This window comes from Myxine glutinosa, chromosome 10 (genome assembly GCF_964187855.1).
Source record: "Myxine glutinosa chromosome 10, kmMyxGlut1.1, whole genome shotgun sequence".
NCBI classification, from domain to species: Eukaryota; Metazoa; Chordata; class Myxini; order Myxiniformes; family Myxinidae; genus Myxine; species Myxine glutinosa.
In genome coordinates this window covers 10,739,702-10,759,961 of record NC_136270.1, presented here as the reverse complement: position 1 = coordinate 10,759,961, position 20,260 = coordinate 10,739,702, and the positions used below count along the sequence as shown (strand labels likewise).

General features: G+C 41.2%; 1 protein-coding gene across 3 annotated transcripts in view; it reads right to left on the bottom strand.

The window, feature by feature from the left end:
- PSMD14 (proteasome 26S subunit, non-ATPase 14) overlaps positions 1-20,260 on the bottom strand; it is a 164,110-nt gene that overhangs the window by 86,671 nt on the left and 57,179 nt on the right. For all 3 annotated transcript variants that reach the window (XM_068102652.2, XM_078785340.1, XM_078785341.1), the window contains 3 exons: positions 12,149-12,217; positions 9,323-9,442; positions 6,985-7,055 (listed from right to left, as the gene is read on the bottom strand). In XM_068102652.2, the coding sequence (XP_067958753.1) occupies positions 6,985-7,055; positions 9,323-9,442; positions 12,149-12,217 (260 nt within the window). The remainder of the gene's footprint in view (positions 1-6,984; positions 7,056-9,322; positions 9,443-12,148; positions 12,218-20,260) is intronic.

The following is a 20,260-nucleotide window of genomic DNA, read 5'->3' as shown; positions in this document are numbered from 1 at the left end:
AGACTCTGTGCGATGTGTGTTCGCCGGCGAATGGAAAGGCCATGACGACCCATGAACCTGTAGGCCCAAGACGTACTGGCCGTGAAGTCATCGACCTCTGTTTCCCTGGCGATGAGTCGGGCCTGGAGTCGCAACGCTAGTGTCGCGATGGCGTGTCCCTCGGCTCACTTCTCTCTCACCCACATCAACAGTCTCTCCTCCAAGGCCGGCCACTGGGCTGCTTTGCCCCTCATCGCCTTCTTCTTCTTCGGCATCGTCTCCAGGGTCTGCTTGTTAGTCCGCCAGCGTCTAATGACAGACACGTCGATTCCGAAGTGTCGGCCGGCCGCACGATTACTAAACTCTTCTGCAAACCTGCAGGCACGGAGCTTGAAAGCTGCTGTGAATGATCGTGGTGCCATCTCGTGGTCTTGGTCAGGATAGAAGCGAATGGTGAAGCTTGGTCTTGGTCAGGATAGAAGCGAATGGTGAATCTTGGTCTTGATAGCTCGAACAGGATAGAACGAATGGTGAAACTCCCCGTTGACCTCTCCGTTTTATACATTCGCCCAGCCCATGCGGCGGCATCAAAGAAAACTTCAATAGGTTAGGCCAGATTTTAAAAAAAGAGTTGTTGATCGTCCCCGCCCGACCCGAAACTTTTTTTTTTTTTTTTTGAAAAAAATCATGAAAAAACGATCTTTTCACATTCAGATTTGGCGCCGTTCTGCACCGCATGCGCAGTGTGTGCTGTGCAGAGCGTCGCAAGTGCCTCGGGCAACTTTACCCATTTTACGTTGGCCATTCATGGCGGCTATTGTGTGAGATTTTTCCCGCTGAAATCTGTATTGATTCGTGCTAGAATCGGCTTGAAATGCCTATTGTGATCGCATCAATAGCCCGTGAGGGCTCGTCCAAGACGGTGAAGGACTGGTTTGCGTGCAATATCGAGTTGGATGTTACAATCTCGGACTTCTGTGCAGAGTTCTCAGACGGTAAGTATGATGGGGATAGGGAGCCATTGCCTGACGATACACGCGGTACTTTTGTCAAACTATTCGCCGGCCCCAGTAAAACCGACACGACGAAAGTTTCACAAGCTTGCAAAGTTTCTGATGTGACAAAGACTCTTGGCTCATTTCTCAAATTTGTGTTGGCTGCAGACACGGCCACGGATCACAGGATGGAACCCGATGAATGAAGAAATAAAATCATTTTGAGGAGAAAAGTCTTTATTTCATATTTTTCCATGTCAACAAAACTCAATGGAAAGTAGGAAAAAAATATAAAAAATAAAAATAAAAACCTCCCTCCCTACCCGAACTTTTGAGAAAAAAGCACGCTCAACAACTTTTTATTTTATGTGGCCTTACCGCGGCGTTGGTTAGACAATAGGTACGTCCTAATGTCCCATGCAAAACATCCTGTTTACCATGTTGACGCTTTTGTTTTGTGACTTAATCCTGTCTTTATTTAGCACACTCTATTCACTATGTGACCTGTCATTCAAAGAGGACGAGTGAAAGTACACATTTTCACAAATACGCATAGAAAAATCAAATATTACAAACTTCAAACTTTCTTGTATTTTGACTGGCAGCAGTAATCGGCGTTGAACCTACCTTAGTAACGTAATTGACGATCATTCATCATTGTATCCCCGCAACCCCAAAGTAATATAAAGATTACGTCCGGTTGATATGACAGTTTTTCAATGCACAAATTTTTCTGTTACTGTGTATCAACCGCACCCCCTTTTTTAGGGGTTTCCCGTCGGTAAAAAGCTGCGGTTGATACACCGGAAAATACGGTACTCAGTTTTCACTCTGGTTGTTTGTTTTTGTTTTCTTGCTTTCTTGGTTGTCCGGGCGATATCTCAGCCATCCTTTGAGCAAGGAAGCTGAAATTTCGGCACAATCGTGAGCAAGTGCTTTGTCAAAAACAGTATTTTTTGTTTTTTGATTAATCAATTAATTGAGGAGTTATTTAATTATTAGCGATTAATTAAGTCCTTATTTAATTAATCAAATTTCCTTTCTCTTCTGACCATTAACTCAGGCACCTTTTGAGTTAGGAAGCTGATATTTGGACATGCCAATGACCAGGTGATTTGGCTGCAAAGGCTATTTTTGATTTATTAATTAATCAATTAATTATTTAATTATTCGATTAATGACTAAAAAAATATATTATTTTTTTAGTTACATAATCTGAAGAAATGGTGGTGGTTTATGTGTTCTCTGACCGAATTGATTAATAACTTAATTTTTTATAATTATTATTTATTTATTTTTATTATTAATCATTTATTTATTTTCTTTCTCATTTGGCCAATATCTCAGGCACCTTTTGAGCTCGGAAGCTAATATTTGGACATGAGTGACCAAGTGATGTGGCTATCAAGGATATTTTTGATTTATTGATTAATCATTTAATCGATTAATTATTTATTGATTAATTATTGATTAATCAAATAATTATAAAAAAATTTATTAATGACATATTTAATTAAATTCCTAAAAGATACATCTTCGGATGAAGCACTTGTGGTTTAGTTATGCTTTTAGCCAGTTGATTAAGAAAATATTTTGTGATAATCTTTTATTGATTTTAATTATGCAATTAATCAATCAATTACCGTACACCTCTCCCTCCCAATGGAGCCTCCATGAGGTGCACTGCGGTATTGCCGGGCGCCTAAGGCGCCCCGGCAATGCCGTGCTGTAGGATATTTAATTATTTGGCATGGGGGCGGTGTACTTTGAATGTATCTGTATTTGTTTGTTTTCTTGTTTTCTTTCTTTTGTCCGGGCGATATCTCAGCCATCCTTCGAGCTAGGAAGCTGAAATTTTGGCACAATAGTGAGCAAGTACTTTTTTTTTTTTTAGTCATTAATCGAATAATTAAATAATTAATCGATTAATTGATTAATTAATAAATCAAAAATATCCTTGGTAGCCAAATCACCTGGTCATTGGCATGTCCAAATATCAGCTTCCAAACTCAAAAGGTGCCTGAGTTAATGGTCAGAAGAGAAAGGAAATTTGATTAATTAAATAAGTACTTTAAAAAAACCACCTTTAGAGGCCATTTTTCCCCGCAAGCGGGGGTTGGCCTTTTTCGGGAACCGTGGTTGTTGTTGTTTTTCGGTCCCCTTTTTGAAGCAATGTTTTACGGCCGGATGCCCTTCCTGACGCCAACCCTTTTTGCCGCCTTTAACGACAAACAGGGAATTACCAGTGAACTGGTCCTCAATTAGCCGACCTCGGAAGGATGACAGGCTGAGTCAACCCCCCTGGCGTTAATTCAGCGATCGACCGGGATTCGAACCCAGGATCCTAGGATCCTAAAGCCGGCACCCTAGCCGCTAGCCCAACACCAGGGTTTAATAACTTAATTAATCGCTAATAATTAAATAACTCCTCAATTAATTGATTAATCAAAAAACAAAAAATAGCCGTTTTTGACTAAGGACTTGCTCACTATTGCACCAAGATTTCAGCTTCCGAGCTCAAAGGATGGCTGAGATATCGTCTGGACAAACAAACAAGAAAGCAAGAAAGCAAGAAAACAAACAAACAACCAGAGTGAAAACTGAGTACTCCCTTTCAGCGTGCGTCACTGCCGAGCCCCCTTTGGTGCCCGGCAATGACGATTTGCAATGCCTGGAGATGGCATAGGAAAGGTGCGGTGTGCAACAAACAACCAGAGTGAAAACTGAGTACTCCCTTTCAGCGTGAGTCACTGCCGAGCCCCCTTTGGTGCCCGGCAATGACGATTTGCAATGCCTGGAGATGGCATAGGAAAGGTGCGGTGTACAACATGGATCATTGTAAAGAAATCTCCATGGGCAATAACATAGTTTGTTAATGATGATGTCATGGGTGCCTCCATTATGACGTCATAATTCGACAAGTACAAAACTTCATCCAATCGAGATGAAATTTCTTGAGCGTCAGAGGTATAAATTGGTGGAGGGGAAAAAATGATGACGTCATCGGTCACGTGGTTCGGCCGCCATCTTGGAAAAAACAAAAAACCACGGGCTGCGAGCATAACAGTTTAAAAACGTATCTTCCACCAGCCACGCATAAAGCAGCTGGATGTACGCAAAATAATACATCTTCCATGAGCCACGCACATGACCTGCTTCTACATTTGCCCACTGTGCTTTGCGTTTTCATGGTGTTTCGCGGGGACAAACACTTTTTACCCGCACTACAAGCGAGCTACACGGCATGTCCCACCATTCGCAATATAAACCTAGCTTTGTGGCAGGTCCCACCATTTGCACTCTAAACCTAGGTGTACGGCATGTAACACCATTCACGCTACAAAGACACTCCACCATACCTACCAGCTGCTGCATAAGCCGTTATCCTCCACGAGTTACACAATGAAAATGCCTCACCATATCTATTACCAGCTGCTGAATCCGGCATCACCCGCGAGTTATACAATAAAAACACTCCACCACATCTACCACCTGCTTTTGAATATGGCATTATCCATGAGTTGCACAATGAAAATGGTCAACTGCATCTACCACAAGCTGAGCAAGACGGTAAACCCCATGAGTTAGACAATGAAAATGCTTCACCACATCTATTAGCAGCTGCTGAATATGACATCACTCACCAGCAACCTCCCCAAACAACGGGCAGAATACTAACCCCTCCCGCATCTACCCACAATTTTATTTTTGTCTGTATCCGTTCTATGTTGCAGCTCTTCCACAAGCCTTGATGCTGTATAGGTGGGGAAAAAGCACTTTTGGAGTTACGAACAATTCGACTTATGAACAAAGTTCTGGAACATAACCAGTTCCGTAAGTCGGGGGCTGCCTGTTCCTTATATAAAACCGAGAACCCTCGTTGAGGTGAAGCCTCAGACGACCCATGTGACTATGTCTATTAATTACGTACTGTTCGAACTGAGTATGAATATAAATTACTTATTATGGGCCTTGACTACATATATTAAAATTATGGACTATTGGTGTGACCATAATTAAGTACCTTTTAGACATTTATACCACTTAGACCCCTTTCGATCTTTTGATCTCTAATAGAGCCCTATTGACCCTTTGAAACACTTAAACCCCTTATACCTGTAGAACCTTAGACCCCTTCAGATGCATACCACACAAACACCTGTAGTCTTCTTGTAATACACAGACTATACTTTTTTCAGGAAGTGATGCACAATCTTCACCTACCCAGAGGCTGAATGCTGTGCTAGTTTGAACAGAATTCACACATTGGGTCACTGAATTGGCTCACTATTCAAAACCAAACGCTTGGATTTCACAAGTATCCTGCTGTGCACGACCTCTTTCTTGTTTATTTTTTTGTGAGCAGGATATCTCAAAAAGTTATGGAAGAATTAGTATGAAACCTGGTGGACATGTTGGATGTGTGACAAGAATGAACTGATTAGATTTTGGAGAAGATCCGGATTTTGATGCGGAAACTCGAATTTTAAAGTGATTCTTCATCATTGAGAGATAAGGCTAAAAACTATATTGCAAAACATCGTGGATGGATTATGACAAACCTGGTAGATGAGTTCGTTAGGCGACAAGAACAACCCGATTAGGTTTTGATTAAGGTCCAGATCTAGATCCGACCTATCAGTCTGATACAAAACTTAAACTGTTCAGCCTGGCGAAGATATGCTCTCTTTTGGTGCCATTCTAGTTACAGATATGAAGCTTCTTCATTGGGGATTAAGGTTGCACAGAGGCTGTGACACCTTAGTCAGAACACTTTAAAAAAACCAATGAGAGAGCAAGAAAAGATCAAGAAAAGGTAAAAATAAACAAACCCCAATTATTAATTTGTCGCCGGAGGCATTATGTTTTCAGGTTGTCCGTCCGTCCTTATGTCCGCCCGTCCATACGGGCTAAGCCTCGTTTTTTTCAGCAACCATATGTCCGATTGAGACAAAACTTTCAGGGTAGGAATGACACCCATGCAGAATGTTTTTATGATAATTGTGACGTCATATGTCACATGGTATGGCAGCCATCTTGGATTAAAAGCAAATAATTAAATAATTATTTCTCGGAAACTGCTGAATGGAAAAATTTGAAACTTGGCATATTGTCAAGTACTCCCAATGGGGAACAAAAGCATGATAATGATGACATCATAGGTGAAGTGGTATACCAGCCAAAAATGTTTTAATTGAATTCCTTATCCTAAAAATCTGAAATTGCATGCACATCATCTATGACCCATTTGTATTGAAATATTAAATTTATGACATCATAGGTCACATGGTTTGGCAGCCATTTTGGATTGAAGGAAAATATTTTGTAAACTATTTTGTAAAATATTTCCCCCCATAATGCCCTTCCCACATAATGCCCTTCCCACGCCGCCTCCCCCCAAGCCCTCTCCCTCCCACACGTTCCCGTTGTCCCTCACAAATGTTGTGTTCATGTGCTTCCCCTTCTCTCACCATTTTGTCTACCACTCCCCTTTTTATACACTTTGTTTGTTTGTTTGATTTGTTTGTGTGATAAATGTTAGCTCTTTCATGAGCCTCGATTATGTATACAAAAAAAAAGAAAAAAAAATTAAATAATTATATCTCTGAAACCACTCACCCTATCGATGCAAAATTTTACAAATATCATCTAACAGCACGGTTGCATATCGTTTGAAAAGGATGATGTCATATGTCACATGTTTTGGCAGCCATCTTGGATAGAAAAACGAAGCTTATCCGATCAACACGAAACTTCACAAACGTGATCCACTACCCATACATATGCAGAGTGATGGCATCTACCCATTGTGGGACTATGCGGAGGCATATTGGCGACACTAGTTTACAATCAACTTGTTTAATACTGACCGTTGCATTGTTCTAGTTTTAAATAAATCAATGCTCGAATAGCACTGTGCTCACATTGTCACTGCCATTCACTTAGGCATGCTTACAATAGGCTGAGCATACCATCTGAAATGTTTACAATCAACTTGTTTAATACTGACCGTCCTGTTTGCTTCAACATGTCCAGCATCTTAGCTTGAAACACTGGGTCAACAGCCTCCACGCTCACACCCTGAAAATACAGCCAGTTAAATCGACAATCCCCCAAATAAAATAGACAGTGTTCAAGTCCCATGAAGGGAGACATTTGCTGTTAGATATTCATAAACGTTGTTCTAATACCAAACACAAAAACATGGTCCAAGATTGCAATCAAAATAATATTTCAAACCGTTTGTGGTCTGCATTATTACTTTAATCATCGAATTTTTTTGTCTAAAGAGTCTACATGTTTTTGAACGAATCTTTATGCACAGACCTCGTCATCACAAAATGGGTAAATAAATTAAAATCACAACTGAATCCTCTATGCGGATAAATAAAAGGGGGGGGGGCTGCTGGCGGAACTGCTGAGGGGAGGGCTTACTGGCGGGACCGCCGAGGGGGCCGCTCGCTGGCGGGACCACAGAGCAGAGCGCTCGCTGGCGGGACCACCCCACAGTATGAAATAAAGTGATAATCCTCACATTTATTTACATTTTATATGACATTGCGGGACTAATTGTGGGTTGCTGTGTGGTCACGGCTCAATGTGGCCTTTCAAAGCCGGCTGGAAAAAAAAGAAAAACGGTAAAAAGACAAAGCATGCCATGACCACAAATCGTAGGCCACCAGTGCCTGATCTGAGTGGCCACACTTTCAGAAAGTGTATGCTCAACTGCCACCTTGCACAGATATACATGTCCTCGCTTGTTTCCAAGTGCTTAGTTACTCAACTGCCATACTTGTACGATTTAACTCAATCCGTGAATAATTTTCGATTTTCCATAAATATGCCGCATCTATGCGTCCTTGGTGGTTATCTATATAATATTCTCCATAGGGGATTGTGTGCGAGTCTGTCCGTGGGTGTGGCCTCCTCCATTGAGAGAGTAGCTCCACCCATTCTGGAAGGGACATCAAAAACAAATCGCCACCATTTTGTTTACTCACATAGCTTTGAGGCCTCTTTTGTTAGGCCTGCGGTGTCTTGCTCTCTCAGTTTTATTTCAATTCTAATTCGATATCTCATTTCATTTTTCACAGTCACTAACATGGTTTTAGACTCTGTTTAGAGTTTTAGACAGTCACTAACATGGCCTGTAACATAAAGGTCATTCATTGAGTCTCCCTCATGCTTTATCTTGGCTCGAATTCACCATCACAGTTGCTAGGATGGTTCAAGTCTCAGTTTCAGCTAAAGTTGAGAAAATTGGCGACATGTATTCCAAGTCGTGTTGAATGTGTTGACTGTTATGTGGGCACGGGGAAGGAGAGAGGGGAAGGAGAGTGGGGAAGGAGAGAGGGGAAGGAGAGAGGGGAAGGAGAGAGGGGAAGGAGAGAGGGGAAGGAGAGAGGGGAAGGAGGGGAAGGAGAGAGGGGAAGGAGAGAGGGGAAGGAGAGATGGGAACAAGAGAGGGGAAGGAGAGAGGGGAAGGAGAGAAGGAAAGAAGAGAGGGGAAGGAGAGAGGAAAAGGAGAGGAGAGAACGTTCCCAGGACTCTGTTATTTATATTATTACTTAGTAAAAGTACAGCGACTGAATACTGAAGTTCGGGATCGAACCAAAGTCTAATTATATTTTTCCATATCCCTGGAGTGTATATACAGAGTTTGTTTTAAGCGAGTCAACTCTTTTCCAACCATGGAATTAAACAATACATCACTTCAAAAATGTACATAATAATGTTAACTAACTATGGAATACAATATTTATTAATAATGTTTGGTTTTAATCTATTTTTACTTTGTAAAGCGAAAAGTTCTCGATACATTAAAGTTTTAAAATGAAGAAGTCATGGGCTCCATCGGACAACGATCGGCCTCTGATGTGCATTTTAAGCCTGAATAAACACGTCTTCGATCATAAATTACTTTTTGAGGAAACAAAGGTACTTTTTGATTACAACTCAAGCAAAGGAAACCTGGTAATGCCTGTTTCGTTCGGAGTGATGATACACCGCCCAAAGAAAATGCGATTCATAGCTACAGGAAATAAAATCGTGAAATCTTTAATAAAACATTTTTTTGTTTACGCACGAGTTTTCGTGTGTGTGTGTGACCCACAAATACGTTCCCAAGCACACGATCAATAGCACTCCAAGACAACAAAATAATGAGCACGGTGGCACTGCAACCCCACACACACAAAAACGAGTCACTGCAACATAGGAGATCATTTGCAAATGAAGCCATAGCATGAATATGGTTTGACTTTATGGAATAGCAAAACATATTTTAGAGTGACAGTGTAGGGTGGAAAAAGAGCACAAAAACACATATACAAGTGTGCATCAAATACCGTGCCAGACTGCGGCATCGCAAACACGTCAATAACTCGCACGGTGTAGTCATCAACAAATTCGCCCAGCATGAGACCCATGACCTCCATAGGTACACCAGCACGACCATGTTTCAGCATCTGGTTGCAGGGCAAGGAGAGACAATACTTTGTGACAACAGTGTGCTCATACATTAGTCAATCCAGGTTGAACTTCATGAGAAAACAAGCACCAGAAAAATCTTATTTCGATCAAAATCTCAGAAAAGTACGAGAAATAAATTGTTCTCCAAGCCATGCTCAAGTCTACAACACAACCTTGTAGTCAACAAACTTCCTCATGCGATGTCATATGGACTTATGAAGTTCACGGAACGCAAACAAAATGTCGACTGAGGCTGAGGCAAAGTATGTTCTTTGCTGTTACATTAAAAACTGGTTGAATTGGGCCTAGAAAGAATTGTTGGTTGTTTTTCTTTTTTGAATCTGAATATTGGGAAAGAAAAAAAAAGAAAAAAAAAGTAGCCCTGTTTTGGACTATGAGGAGCATTCATAAAGTTTCTACACTGACAGATAACGTAATTTCCCTTTAATTTTCAAAATAATGCAGCTTAGGTTTATTGCACTTGCTCCAGTATTGCTGCAGCTTGGCTCCATCCAACATGTAGAAAGAAGTCTATGTTTAGGAACACCTGAACAACTAGAATCTACTAAGTACTTACTAATCAAAAATATTCCCAGAAAGCTCTTCGTTCAACGAGGTGAAATGGTTCTGTTCAACTTGGTCTGAGGGAGACAAACTTGATGAACCGATTGGATAGCTTCTTTTTGATAGCTTTGTGCCACCACCACAGTTCATTCAGCATCATACTTATAAGAGCGACTGAACTATTACTATCCCAGAAAACGACGGCCTTGCCTTTGAGGAGGTAAAACAGGCATGATCACCCCAACACTATTCCAGAAAACGGTGACCAAAACTTTCCAGCTGATGACTCATTCTTGAGCTTCTGAGGAGGCAGAGAAAGTTTGTGCTTTCATTGCATGTCCTGCTGTTTACTTTCAGGATCAAAATGGTGAAATCATGACTCGTCGGGATCGCCTCTGACCATAAAATCTTGAATATTCCCGAACTCGTAAGGCAAGCTGGTTTGGGCCCAGTTAGTACCTGGATTGGAGAATACCTGTAAATACTGGGTGCTGTACGCTTAACCAGACATAGTGGCGTAATTGTTAGAGCATCTTCTCTGAAAAACCCACCCCGGCAAAGTCATACTAAAAGAGTTTTAAAAACGTATGTGCCACCTCCTTGCTTGATGCTCAGCATTAAAAAAATAAGAAGAAGAAGAATGGAGTAGAGACAAACAACCATAGGTTGACAACTGTTGCACATGTTTGGTGGGCTGAATGAATTCCTTCTGCATTGAGGCCCCAGGTAAAGAATATCCAATTTTAATCACAAGTCAATATCCTGGTCATCAAATTGTTTGGATTTTTTTCAAACCACTCAAAAATTTCCCGAGAAATGTCAAATACAAATGCTCTCTTCTACGAAGCAGTGAACATTATGGCTACAAACCTTGTCAAACCCCTTTTCATTCCCAATATTTCAAGAGAGAGCCCAGTGACCCAATGTTGATGCCCAATGCTAGAGATGTGTGCCTGACATGATCATCTGTCATTTATCAACAGCTTGTGGACTGCATAAACTTTTTGTGCCATGATAGCCTCCTTGGGGGCATCATGATTTTGGCTCTTCCGAAGTGTTCATTCTTCTTCATATAAATGCAGCTGTCAAGTTTTTTTTACACTTGCATATTAAGGAACCTCATCCTCCCATATTGCCATCATGTCTAAATATATTTATTTTGTGGTCAACCATTTATTATGGAGGTAATTGATCACTGCTCCAATTTCATTCATTTTTCAACACTCGGCTGACAGACTCATATTGATACTTTTGTATTCAAATCCTGCAAACAAACAAAATGCTGTTTAAAAATAAACATCAAGCCATCCTTTGAGCTAGAAAGCTGAAATTTCGGCATAGTGAGCACGTGCTTTGGCAAAAAACGATATTTTTTATTTAATCAATTAATTATTTAATTATTAAGGGTTTATTAAGTACTTATTTATTTTCTTTCTCATTTGGGCAATATCTCAGGCACCTTTTGAGCAAGGAAGCTAATATTTGGATATGACAGTGACCAATTAATTTGGCTATAAAGGATATTTTTGATTTTTTGATCAATTAATCGACTAATTTTTTTTTTCATTTAATTAATTATTTAATTTTCAAAAGGTTACAGCTTCGGATGAAACACTGCTGGTTTAGGTATGGTATTAGGCATTTCATTAATAAATTAATTATTTCACGACTATTATTTATTTATTTTAATTACTAAATTAATCAATCAATTATTGTACACCTATCCCTCCCAATACCGTCTCCATGTGCTGCAGGCGGCATCACCATGCACCAAAGGCCTGGCGATGCCATTGTCATGATGCCATTGGAGGATATGTTACTTATTTATTTGGCATGGGAGCGGTGTACTTTGAATGTATCTGTCCTTGTTTTTTTATCATTTCGAATAATTACTGGAATAGAATAAAAATACATGTTTACCTTTCTTGAGTCTGAATTTGAAGGATAAATGTATTCCACTCTAAAATATGTTAATCATGCATTTATACAGAAAGAAAAATGATAACACGGGTCAGGTGCGACTCCATTTCCGATAAAAAGCATAACACAACCTATTTCCGTCATCCAAAAGTTAAACTTTTATTCCAACGCAAGCCTTGCATGTCATTGTGCAAATATATATATCCACTCATACACACCTTGAGTAAAGCCAGTGAAGAGATGTACACCTGCTCTGCAGTGTCCACTGCTGGAGCGTCACTCGGACCCTGGAAAAGTAATTTGCTTAATTACATAATTGCACCATCTTGCCTAAAGGTTCTCATTTGGAAACTGAAAACTTTCCAAATTCCTACACATTATTGAAACACAGAATGACATCACTGGTAAGGGATTAAAATATCAAATGCTTTAGCACTCTTCATCAAGCAAGCAAACTGCATTCTGGGTTCTTCGCTGATTAAGATAGAATTGTCTGTACCACAAAATTGTCCAACGTATCGTAATGTGTACAAAAACAATGCAAAACACTTCCAAGAGACTTGGGTAATGTCCAAAAACTTGCAGCAGTGACTTCTCTGTTGGACAGTCTTCCCTATTCCTTATTCAAAGAAAGTTAAAATTGGAAAAAAAATTGTTCAAAAGTATATCAGTGTAACATAATTGCCCAAAATTTAGTAACTTTTCCAAAGAGATTCTCAACGACAGTGCAACACAATTTATCCAAATATGCAAAACTATGAAGAGAAGGTGGGGGTGTGGGGTGGGGGGACTTAAATTTTTTGCCATTGTACTACTTGGAATGCAGTTCATACACGTATGGATGGCCCGGAAAAATGTGAAACCCTCTCCCCGCCCCCCACAACAAAAACGAAAAAAAAGAAACCATGTAAATCAATTAATGACAATGATTCGACTGGTTATTTTTTACTATTTTATATGAACCACTTTGTTGTTTTTTTTAGAATTTTTTTTCACAAAATAATCAAAAATGAAATACAGAAATATGTCATTTACAAAAATATTCAACCACGCCTTTGATAATAGTCAATACTTCGTAGAAGCGCCTTTGATAGCAATTACAGCTTCAAATGTTCTTGGGTATGTCTGTATCAGCTTTGCACATTTGGATTTGGGGAGTTTCTCCCATTCTTCCTTGTGGATTTGTTCAAGCTGTCAAGTTGGATGGGGAGCATCAGTGAACAGCAATCTTCAAGTCTTTCCACAGATTATATCAATGGGGTTCAAGTCTGGGCTTTGCTTGGGCCCCTCAAGGGCTTTCACGTTCTTGTTCTGAAGCCAATCCAGTGTTGCTTTGGCTGTATGCTTGGGATCATTGTCCTCTTTGAACGTAAATCTTCTACATAGACCAAGGTATTTCACACTCTGAAACAGGTTCTCCTCAAGCATTTGCCTGTATTTGGCTCCATTCATTGTTACAACCACCACCAAAGGTGGATTGAGGTTATTTTCCACCTCTGGCTGTTTTGGTCTGTCTGGTTGTCTGTGAACAAGATATCTCAAAAAGTTGGGGACGGTTATTATGACGTAATAATAATGAAATTATGACGTAATAGCTCACGTGGTGTGGGCGTCATATTGGAAAAAAAGTTGCACCTCCACAGTGCGTATCAAAAAAAAGGTAATCCGAATTCAAGGGGTTAATATGCAAAAGTTATTTAGTTTGACAATTTACATGTGTTTTACCAATTATGAGGAGATCCTCAGCTTTCCATTGATGCCTTTCATGCATCATTGCTTTCACACATGTTCGAGTACTTGTTCATTGAAAATGACAAGTTCAAATCGCATTTTTACAACTTTGGCGAATCGGTGCAAGACAGTTTGAAATGGACGCATTACTTGTCGACTGCCAAGTTGATTATGTAAAATTGTTAAGCTGGTCTGGTAATCGTCAGTTGCGTCATCCTTTGTTTAAGATGGGTATTTAAAATGGGCCTACAGTGTATGGGTTTAGAGACAGTCTAAGTCATTGAAAAGATGGTTCAACTTACGACTGAACAGCGGACCTTCATGGTTACAACCTTTCACCAAACTGGAAGTTTGCAGCGAACTCGTGATGCGTTCAGGGAACGTTTCCCAGAACGGGAGCCTCCAGCAGCCAAAACCATCTGGGCGAATGTTAGAAAATACCAAGAGCATGGCACTAGCCTCAACCGCAACAAGGGCAATTCTGGTACGAGGCACACTGGGCGATCGGAAATGAAAATTGCAGCAGTAAGGCAGCAAGTTTTGGAGCATCCTAGGGATACCAGCGCAAGACGAAATGCGACTGGATTGCCTTCGGCAACATTCAACCGAATCACAAGACTGGACCTCCACCAACATCCATATCGGATTCACATCCGGCATCAACTTACGCCAGGGGATTTTGCCAGGAGGCTGGTGCTTGCCGGATGGTTGATAGCACGTTGCGAAGCAGATGTCAATTTCCCGCAGTATCTCGTTATCGGCGACGAAGCTGCTTTCGCCATGGACGGCAAGGTCAACACCCATAATGTTCTTGAGTACGCACCGACAGGACAACCCCCGGAATTTAATTTTGACACCAACATGAAGACAAAAGTAGACTGTTTGGTTGGGACTTTGTGGAAGTGGTCAGGCGATCGGACCATTTTTCTTTCAAAGGAATGTCAATGGTAACAGGAATCTGCAGATGATCAATGATGAAGTTTTACCGCAGCTGGAGGAGAACTTTGAGCGACAGGTTCGTGGTGTCTTCAGATATCTCTGGTGGGCCCAAGACGGCGCCCCAGCACATCGTCTTATCGCTGTCCAAGATCGACTGAGGGAACTCTTTGGAGACCGGGTCATCGCCCTCAACCATGCAGTGGAATGGCCGCCAATATCCTCACCTGACCTCACACCATGTGATTATTTCCTTTGGGGACATTTAAAGAACAAGGTGTTCATAACTCATCCCTGTGATCTTGACGAATTGCAAGGCCGTATTCGACATGAAGTGGATGCTTTGCGCAATGACCCGGCTATGGTGAGACGAGCAGTTCAGGGCATGCTCCGCCTCTGTGAGCTTTGTGTTGAAAGGGGAGGTGGACATGTTGAAGGTGTGGGTGCATAAAGGCCAATAATTCCTGAGAAAAGTTCACATCTGACGTTCATTTTGCACCAATTATCCTGACTTGCATCGATTAGCCAAACTTGTAAAAATGCCATTTGAACTTGTCATTTTCAATGAACATGTACTCGGTCATGTGTGACAGCAATGATGCATCAAAGGTATCAATAGAAAGCTGAGGATCTCCTCTTAATTAGTAAGCCACATGTAAATTGCCAAAATAAATAACCTTTGCATATTAACCCCTTGAATTCAGATTACCTTTTTTTTGATACGCACTGTATATCTCCTAAACCGCACAATGGAAAAAATTGAAACATGGCTCATTGTCAAGTACACCCAATGTGGAATAAGACATGTTGATGATGTCATTGGTGCCTTCATTATGACATCATAATTAGAGAACAAAACAGATCAGTACGAATTTTTTTTCTCTCCAATTGTTGGTCCGATGTACACAATATTTTCACCTTAGGAGAGCTTCATCTCATGCAGATTTTTTTTAATGACAATTATGACGCCATAGGTGATAGGTCATGTGGTACAGGTACAATCTTAGAAAAACCGAAAAACATTGCACCTCTACATCTCCGAAACCGCTCTATGAAAAAAAAATGAAATGTGGCTCATTGTAAAGAGCTCCATATAAGGAATAAGTGTTGTTAACGATGACGTCGTTGGTGCCTTAATTATGATGTCATAATCCAACAGGGATAATGCTTAGTCTGATCAGTTTGAAATTTCTTGAGCGTGATCTACGTAACAATTATATTGGAGAATGTAAATTTATGACATCATCGCTCACGTGGTATGGGGGCCATATTGGATCAAAGAAAAAAACCCCTTCAAAAACAGAAGAGTTGGCTTGCACCAAATTGACTGTGCGGGGTTAGTATTCTATGAATACCATCTCGTTCATAACGTTTTCTTGTTGGTTATGATGTTGATAATGTTGTTAAATCCATAATGCCCCTTGGTTTCTTGACGAGTTGACTTTTCTGATTCCACATCAGTGGCAAGGTCAACCACCACAACATCCACATTTAAGGGATGAAATAAAAACACTTGAAGTCTGGCAACATGAAAGTTACATCTAAAATCAGTGTTGTGCACGCTCAGGAAGTCATGCATCCATCAATGGTACTTCCTCTTTTCTTTTTTTAAAGAAACAACAGTGAGCGTTACTTGGTAATGCCGCAGAATTTATTTATCCGTGAACTATGACGACAATCTCAGATAACACCTTCGAACACAACGTGTGCTCCCTGCCAATGTGCTTCAAATGTGCGACGGTTCTTGAATGACATTTTCCCAGAGAAGTGCTAGATGGTTAGACGTGGAGCAACTCCTTGGCCCTCTCATTAGATTGACCTATTCCCATTGGGCTATGTTAAAAATGCTTACTAATCAAAACCACATTCTTTCAACAAACTTGTGGCAATAAAAAAATGCAAGTCATGAATTCACGAAGCAGAAAAAGGAGAACGTTTTGAAAATGGAACTAGAAAATAAATTCTACAATGTATTACGAAAAATTGCTGTTATGTTGCAGGAAAACATTTTCTCACCTGTGAAACTGTTTTCCTAAATCTGTTGTCTTGAGTTCTTCCTTGCAGTATTTTATGTTTGCTGTCTATGACCATCTCTGTCTATGACCATGAGCCCTGGTGTTGGGCTAGCGGCTAGGGTGCCAGCTTAGGATCCTAGGATCCTGGGTTCGAATCCTGGTCGATCGCTGAATTAACGCCAGGGGGGTCGACTCAGCCTGTCATCCTTCCGAGGTCGGCTAATTGAGTACCAGTTCACTGGTAATTCCCTGCTTGTCGTAAAAGGCGAAAAAAGGGTTGGCGACAAAAAGGGTTGGCGGCAGGAAGGGCATCCGGCCGTAAAACATTGCTTCAAAAAGGGGACCGAAAAAAAAAAACAACAACCACGGTCCCCGAAAAAGGCAAACCCCCGCTTGCAGGGAAAAATGGCCTCTAAAGGTGGTTGTCTATGACCATCTCATGTTTCTCCCATTTCCAAAAAAACTGAGCTCATAGCAACCATTTTTCAAAACATGCACCCACTGTGCCCCTGTTCCGATCCATCTAAAGCAATCCCTCATATCTAGTTCATTATGCTGTGGTCCATGTGTTTGCAGTCGTTTCCTTGTTTTGCAATTGACCCATTGTTTTATGATCCATGTTGTTTAAAATACTCTATCTCTTTGCTGATGACTCGACTCTCTGTCACTCCATATCTCAACCCTCAGATCGGAAGGCAGCAGCCTCTTCACTGCATGCAGACCTGGACAAAATCACAGACTGGTCAAACAAGTGGAACATGTCTTTCAATCCTGACAAATCTCACACTCACTTTGTCTCTCCGAAAAGACCGACTGGACAACCCTCCCAACTACTTTCTCAACAATCCTCTCCAAGAAGTTCTGTCACTCAAGCTTTTGAATCTCACTATCTGCCATGATCTTTCCTGGTAAAACCAAATTTCCAAGCTGGCCTCCAATGCCAGTCGCCGACTGGGCATCCTCCGTCGTGTGAAGTCTTCCTTGGCACTACTGAGCTCCGCACCACATACAAAGCTTTCTTCCGCAGCTCAATGGAATACTGCTCTCCCCTCTGGGCTGGTGCTCCTACCTCACACCTAGCTCGGCTTCACGCTGTAGAAACCAAAGCTTTCAGAATCATTGGAATCTCCTGCGATGAAGCTGATTCTGAGGGTCTTGCACTCACTCAGCACAGGCAGGTTGGTTGACTTTCTGTCTTCTATCACCTCCTCTCCAGCCTAGATGCCCCAGCTCTGTCTGTGCTCTGCCCCCCAAATATTCTTTCAGGACACACAAGATATGCCAGCAACCCACTTCTGCTGAAACTTCCAAAATGAAGACTCTCTGCTCACCTTCACTCTTCCATTCCTCTTTTCTCCTGCCTCTGGAACAAACTCCCTCACTCGCTTCAATCCCACTCCTCCTCCAGGTCTTCAAAACAGCTGTTCACCACAATCTCTTATCTTCCACCATCCAAAACCTTGATCTTTTCTACCCCCGTTAATACACCCCAAATCCACCTTTTTCAATCTCAGACTTCATTCCTGAAATTCCTTGTAGTGTCCACTTGCTTTATACAGTGTACCCCTCCCACCTCCCTCACCCCAGCCCTCTCCCCTCCACAGATCTCTCGATATCCTGTTCTCTTCTGTTGTGCTTGTGTGCTTCCCTCTCTCTCCCCCCCCTTCTTGTCTTCCATTCCCTTTATTATATGTTTTGGATTTTGTGTGTCCGTTTATGTTTTTGGTGTTTAATGTGTTAGCTCTTACACGAGCCTTGACTTTGTATCCAAAAATAAAAAATATATGAAAAATATCCATTGTCCCTCATTTTTCTGCTCATTCCATGAGCCTCCATACAAGATTACAAAAAAAAGGTGAATGCAAAACAATTTTGCTGGTGTGAATCATGTCAGCAAAGCTGTACAATTGTTTGAATATTTTTCTATTCACAAATACGAGTGGTTGATTAACAGTGGGTAGGACTTCAAAATAAATGCCCATCATATTGTCCAAGCCCCCTACTGCGATAGTATATTTTCAAGGTGTTTTTGTTGCAACCAATTACCAGATTTCAGATTCTGCCACCAAATTACTAAGAGAAGGTGCACAGCTTACTCCAGCTGGGATTATGTGACATATCAAACGCTTCGAGGCACGGCTGCACCGAATTCTCTGAGATAGCTCATTCCAAAACTGTCCATTACCTGAAACCCTGATATCGTATTTATATAACAGCAAGACAAAACAAAAACAAATGCGTCAACACACAGTTCAGCGCAAAGAAACTGGCTGTGTGCAGAGGTACCAGGTCATCGAGCCAGCCGAGGGAAAGCTGATGCAAATCAAAAGGCGTTTCACTGTGAGAAAACAACACTTCAGAAGCCAATGAGTGCCTTCTGCAGAAAGTCAGTTGCTCATGGTAACCACTTTTCAAAACATGATGTTTGACCTGTATAGCAAGCACAACTTGCATCCGATAGTGTGCACCAAATGAAACGTTCTACTTTTGAATATAATCTCCTTAAAATTATAAGGATAGTTTGGTTTAAGCCAAACTTCCACAAAATTCAAATGTTTTAGGTTTCCCAAGTTGAAATGTCTGACTTTGGTTAATGGTTGAAAAGAAAATCTCCAAGGCCATTTTAGAAATGGAAAAAATATTAAAGCAAAATGAAGGCTCATGCTTGACTCGGATAGGAAAGGAATATCAATGTAATTGGTACAGAACAGCAAATCACAAATCTGTCCTATCACTAAACAAACATCCTTTTTTATTTACATGATGTAAGGCTCGGGACGGAGTGCACATGAACACACACGAACACACACACACACACGAACACACACACACACACGAACACACACACACACACGAACACACACACACGAACACACACACACACACACACTTCCTCGGGAGGGATTTCATACTCCCCATGGACGCCAACCTTTGGGGGATATCTGTGCTCTGTCGTTTTAAATGCTGAATGTCAAGCGAGGAAGCAAGACATAACATTTTTCTGGTTTTGATTTTCTTTGTTTTTCAAATTTTAAGAGTCACAGACATCGCTCATCATCATCACGCCCTTGTCTCCTGGCATCCCATCCCCCATCGCTCTCCAAGCCGCACTTCACACTGTGCCACGCCAAAATGGACAACTATACCACCTGCGGCAACACCAGCTCGTGCCTGCTGAAAGTCCTCGCCTGCTACCCCATTGTCCAGTTTGAGTCTGTCCCATGTTCACAGCCACTGTTTGGGTTTTAATATTACTTTCTTTCATTGTACACGAGTTTGCATGTTCTTTCTTCCCCTTTTGTTGGGTCTTTTGAGTGAAAGCCTGTTCCGTATCGTAAATAACGTCTTGTCCATTCCACATCCACCGTATTTATTTTATAATAAACATATTAATTTTTAAAAACGTCTTCCAGCCTTTTGCCTTCGTGTGCAACCAACCGCCAAACTCTGCATGCATTTCAGTGATCCTTGGGGGAAGTATTACAATCGGAACTGCAGCAACTTTAAACACCGTTTCAGTTATTCGCAGTGGTTGTACAAACCCCCAGCTCAGAGCACCTGCATTGGCTGGGCGTTTGACATGACAATATACAGTCGTGGCCAAAAATATTGGCACACTTCCACTTTTTAACCCATTGAGTACGGATG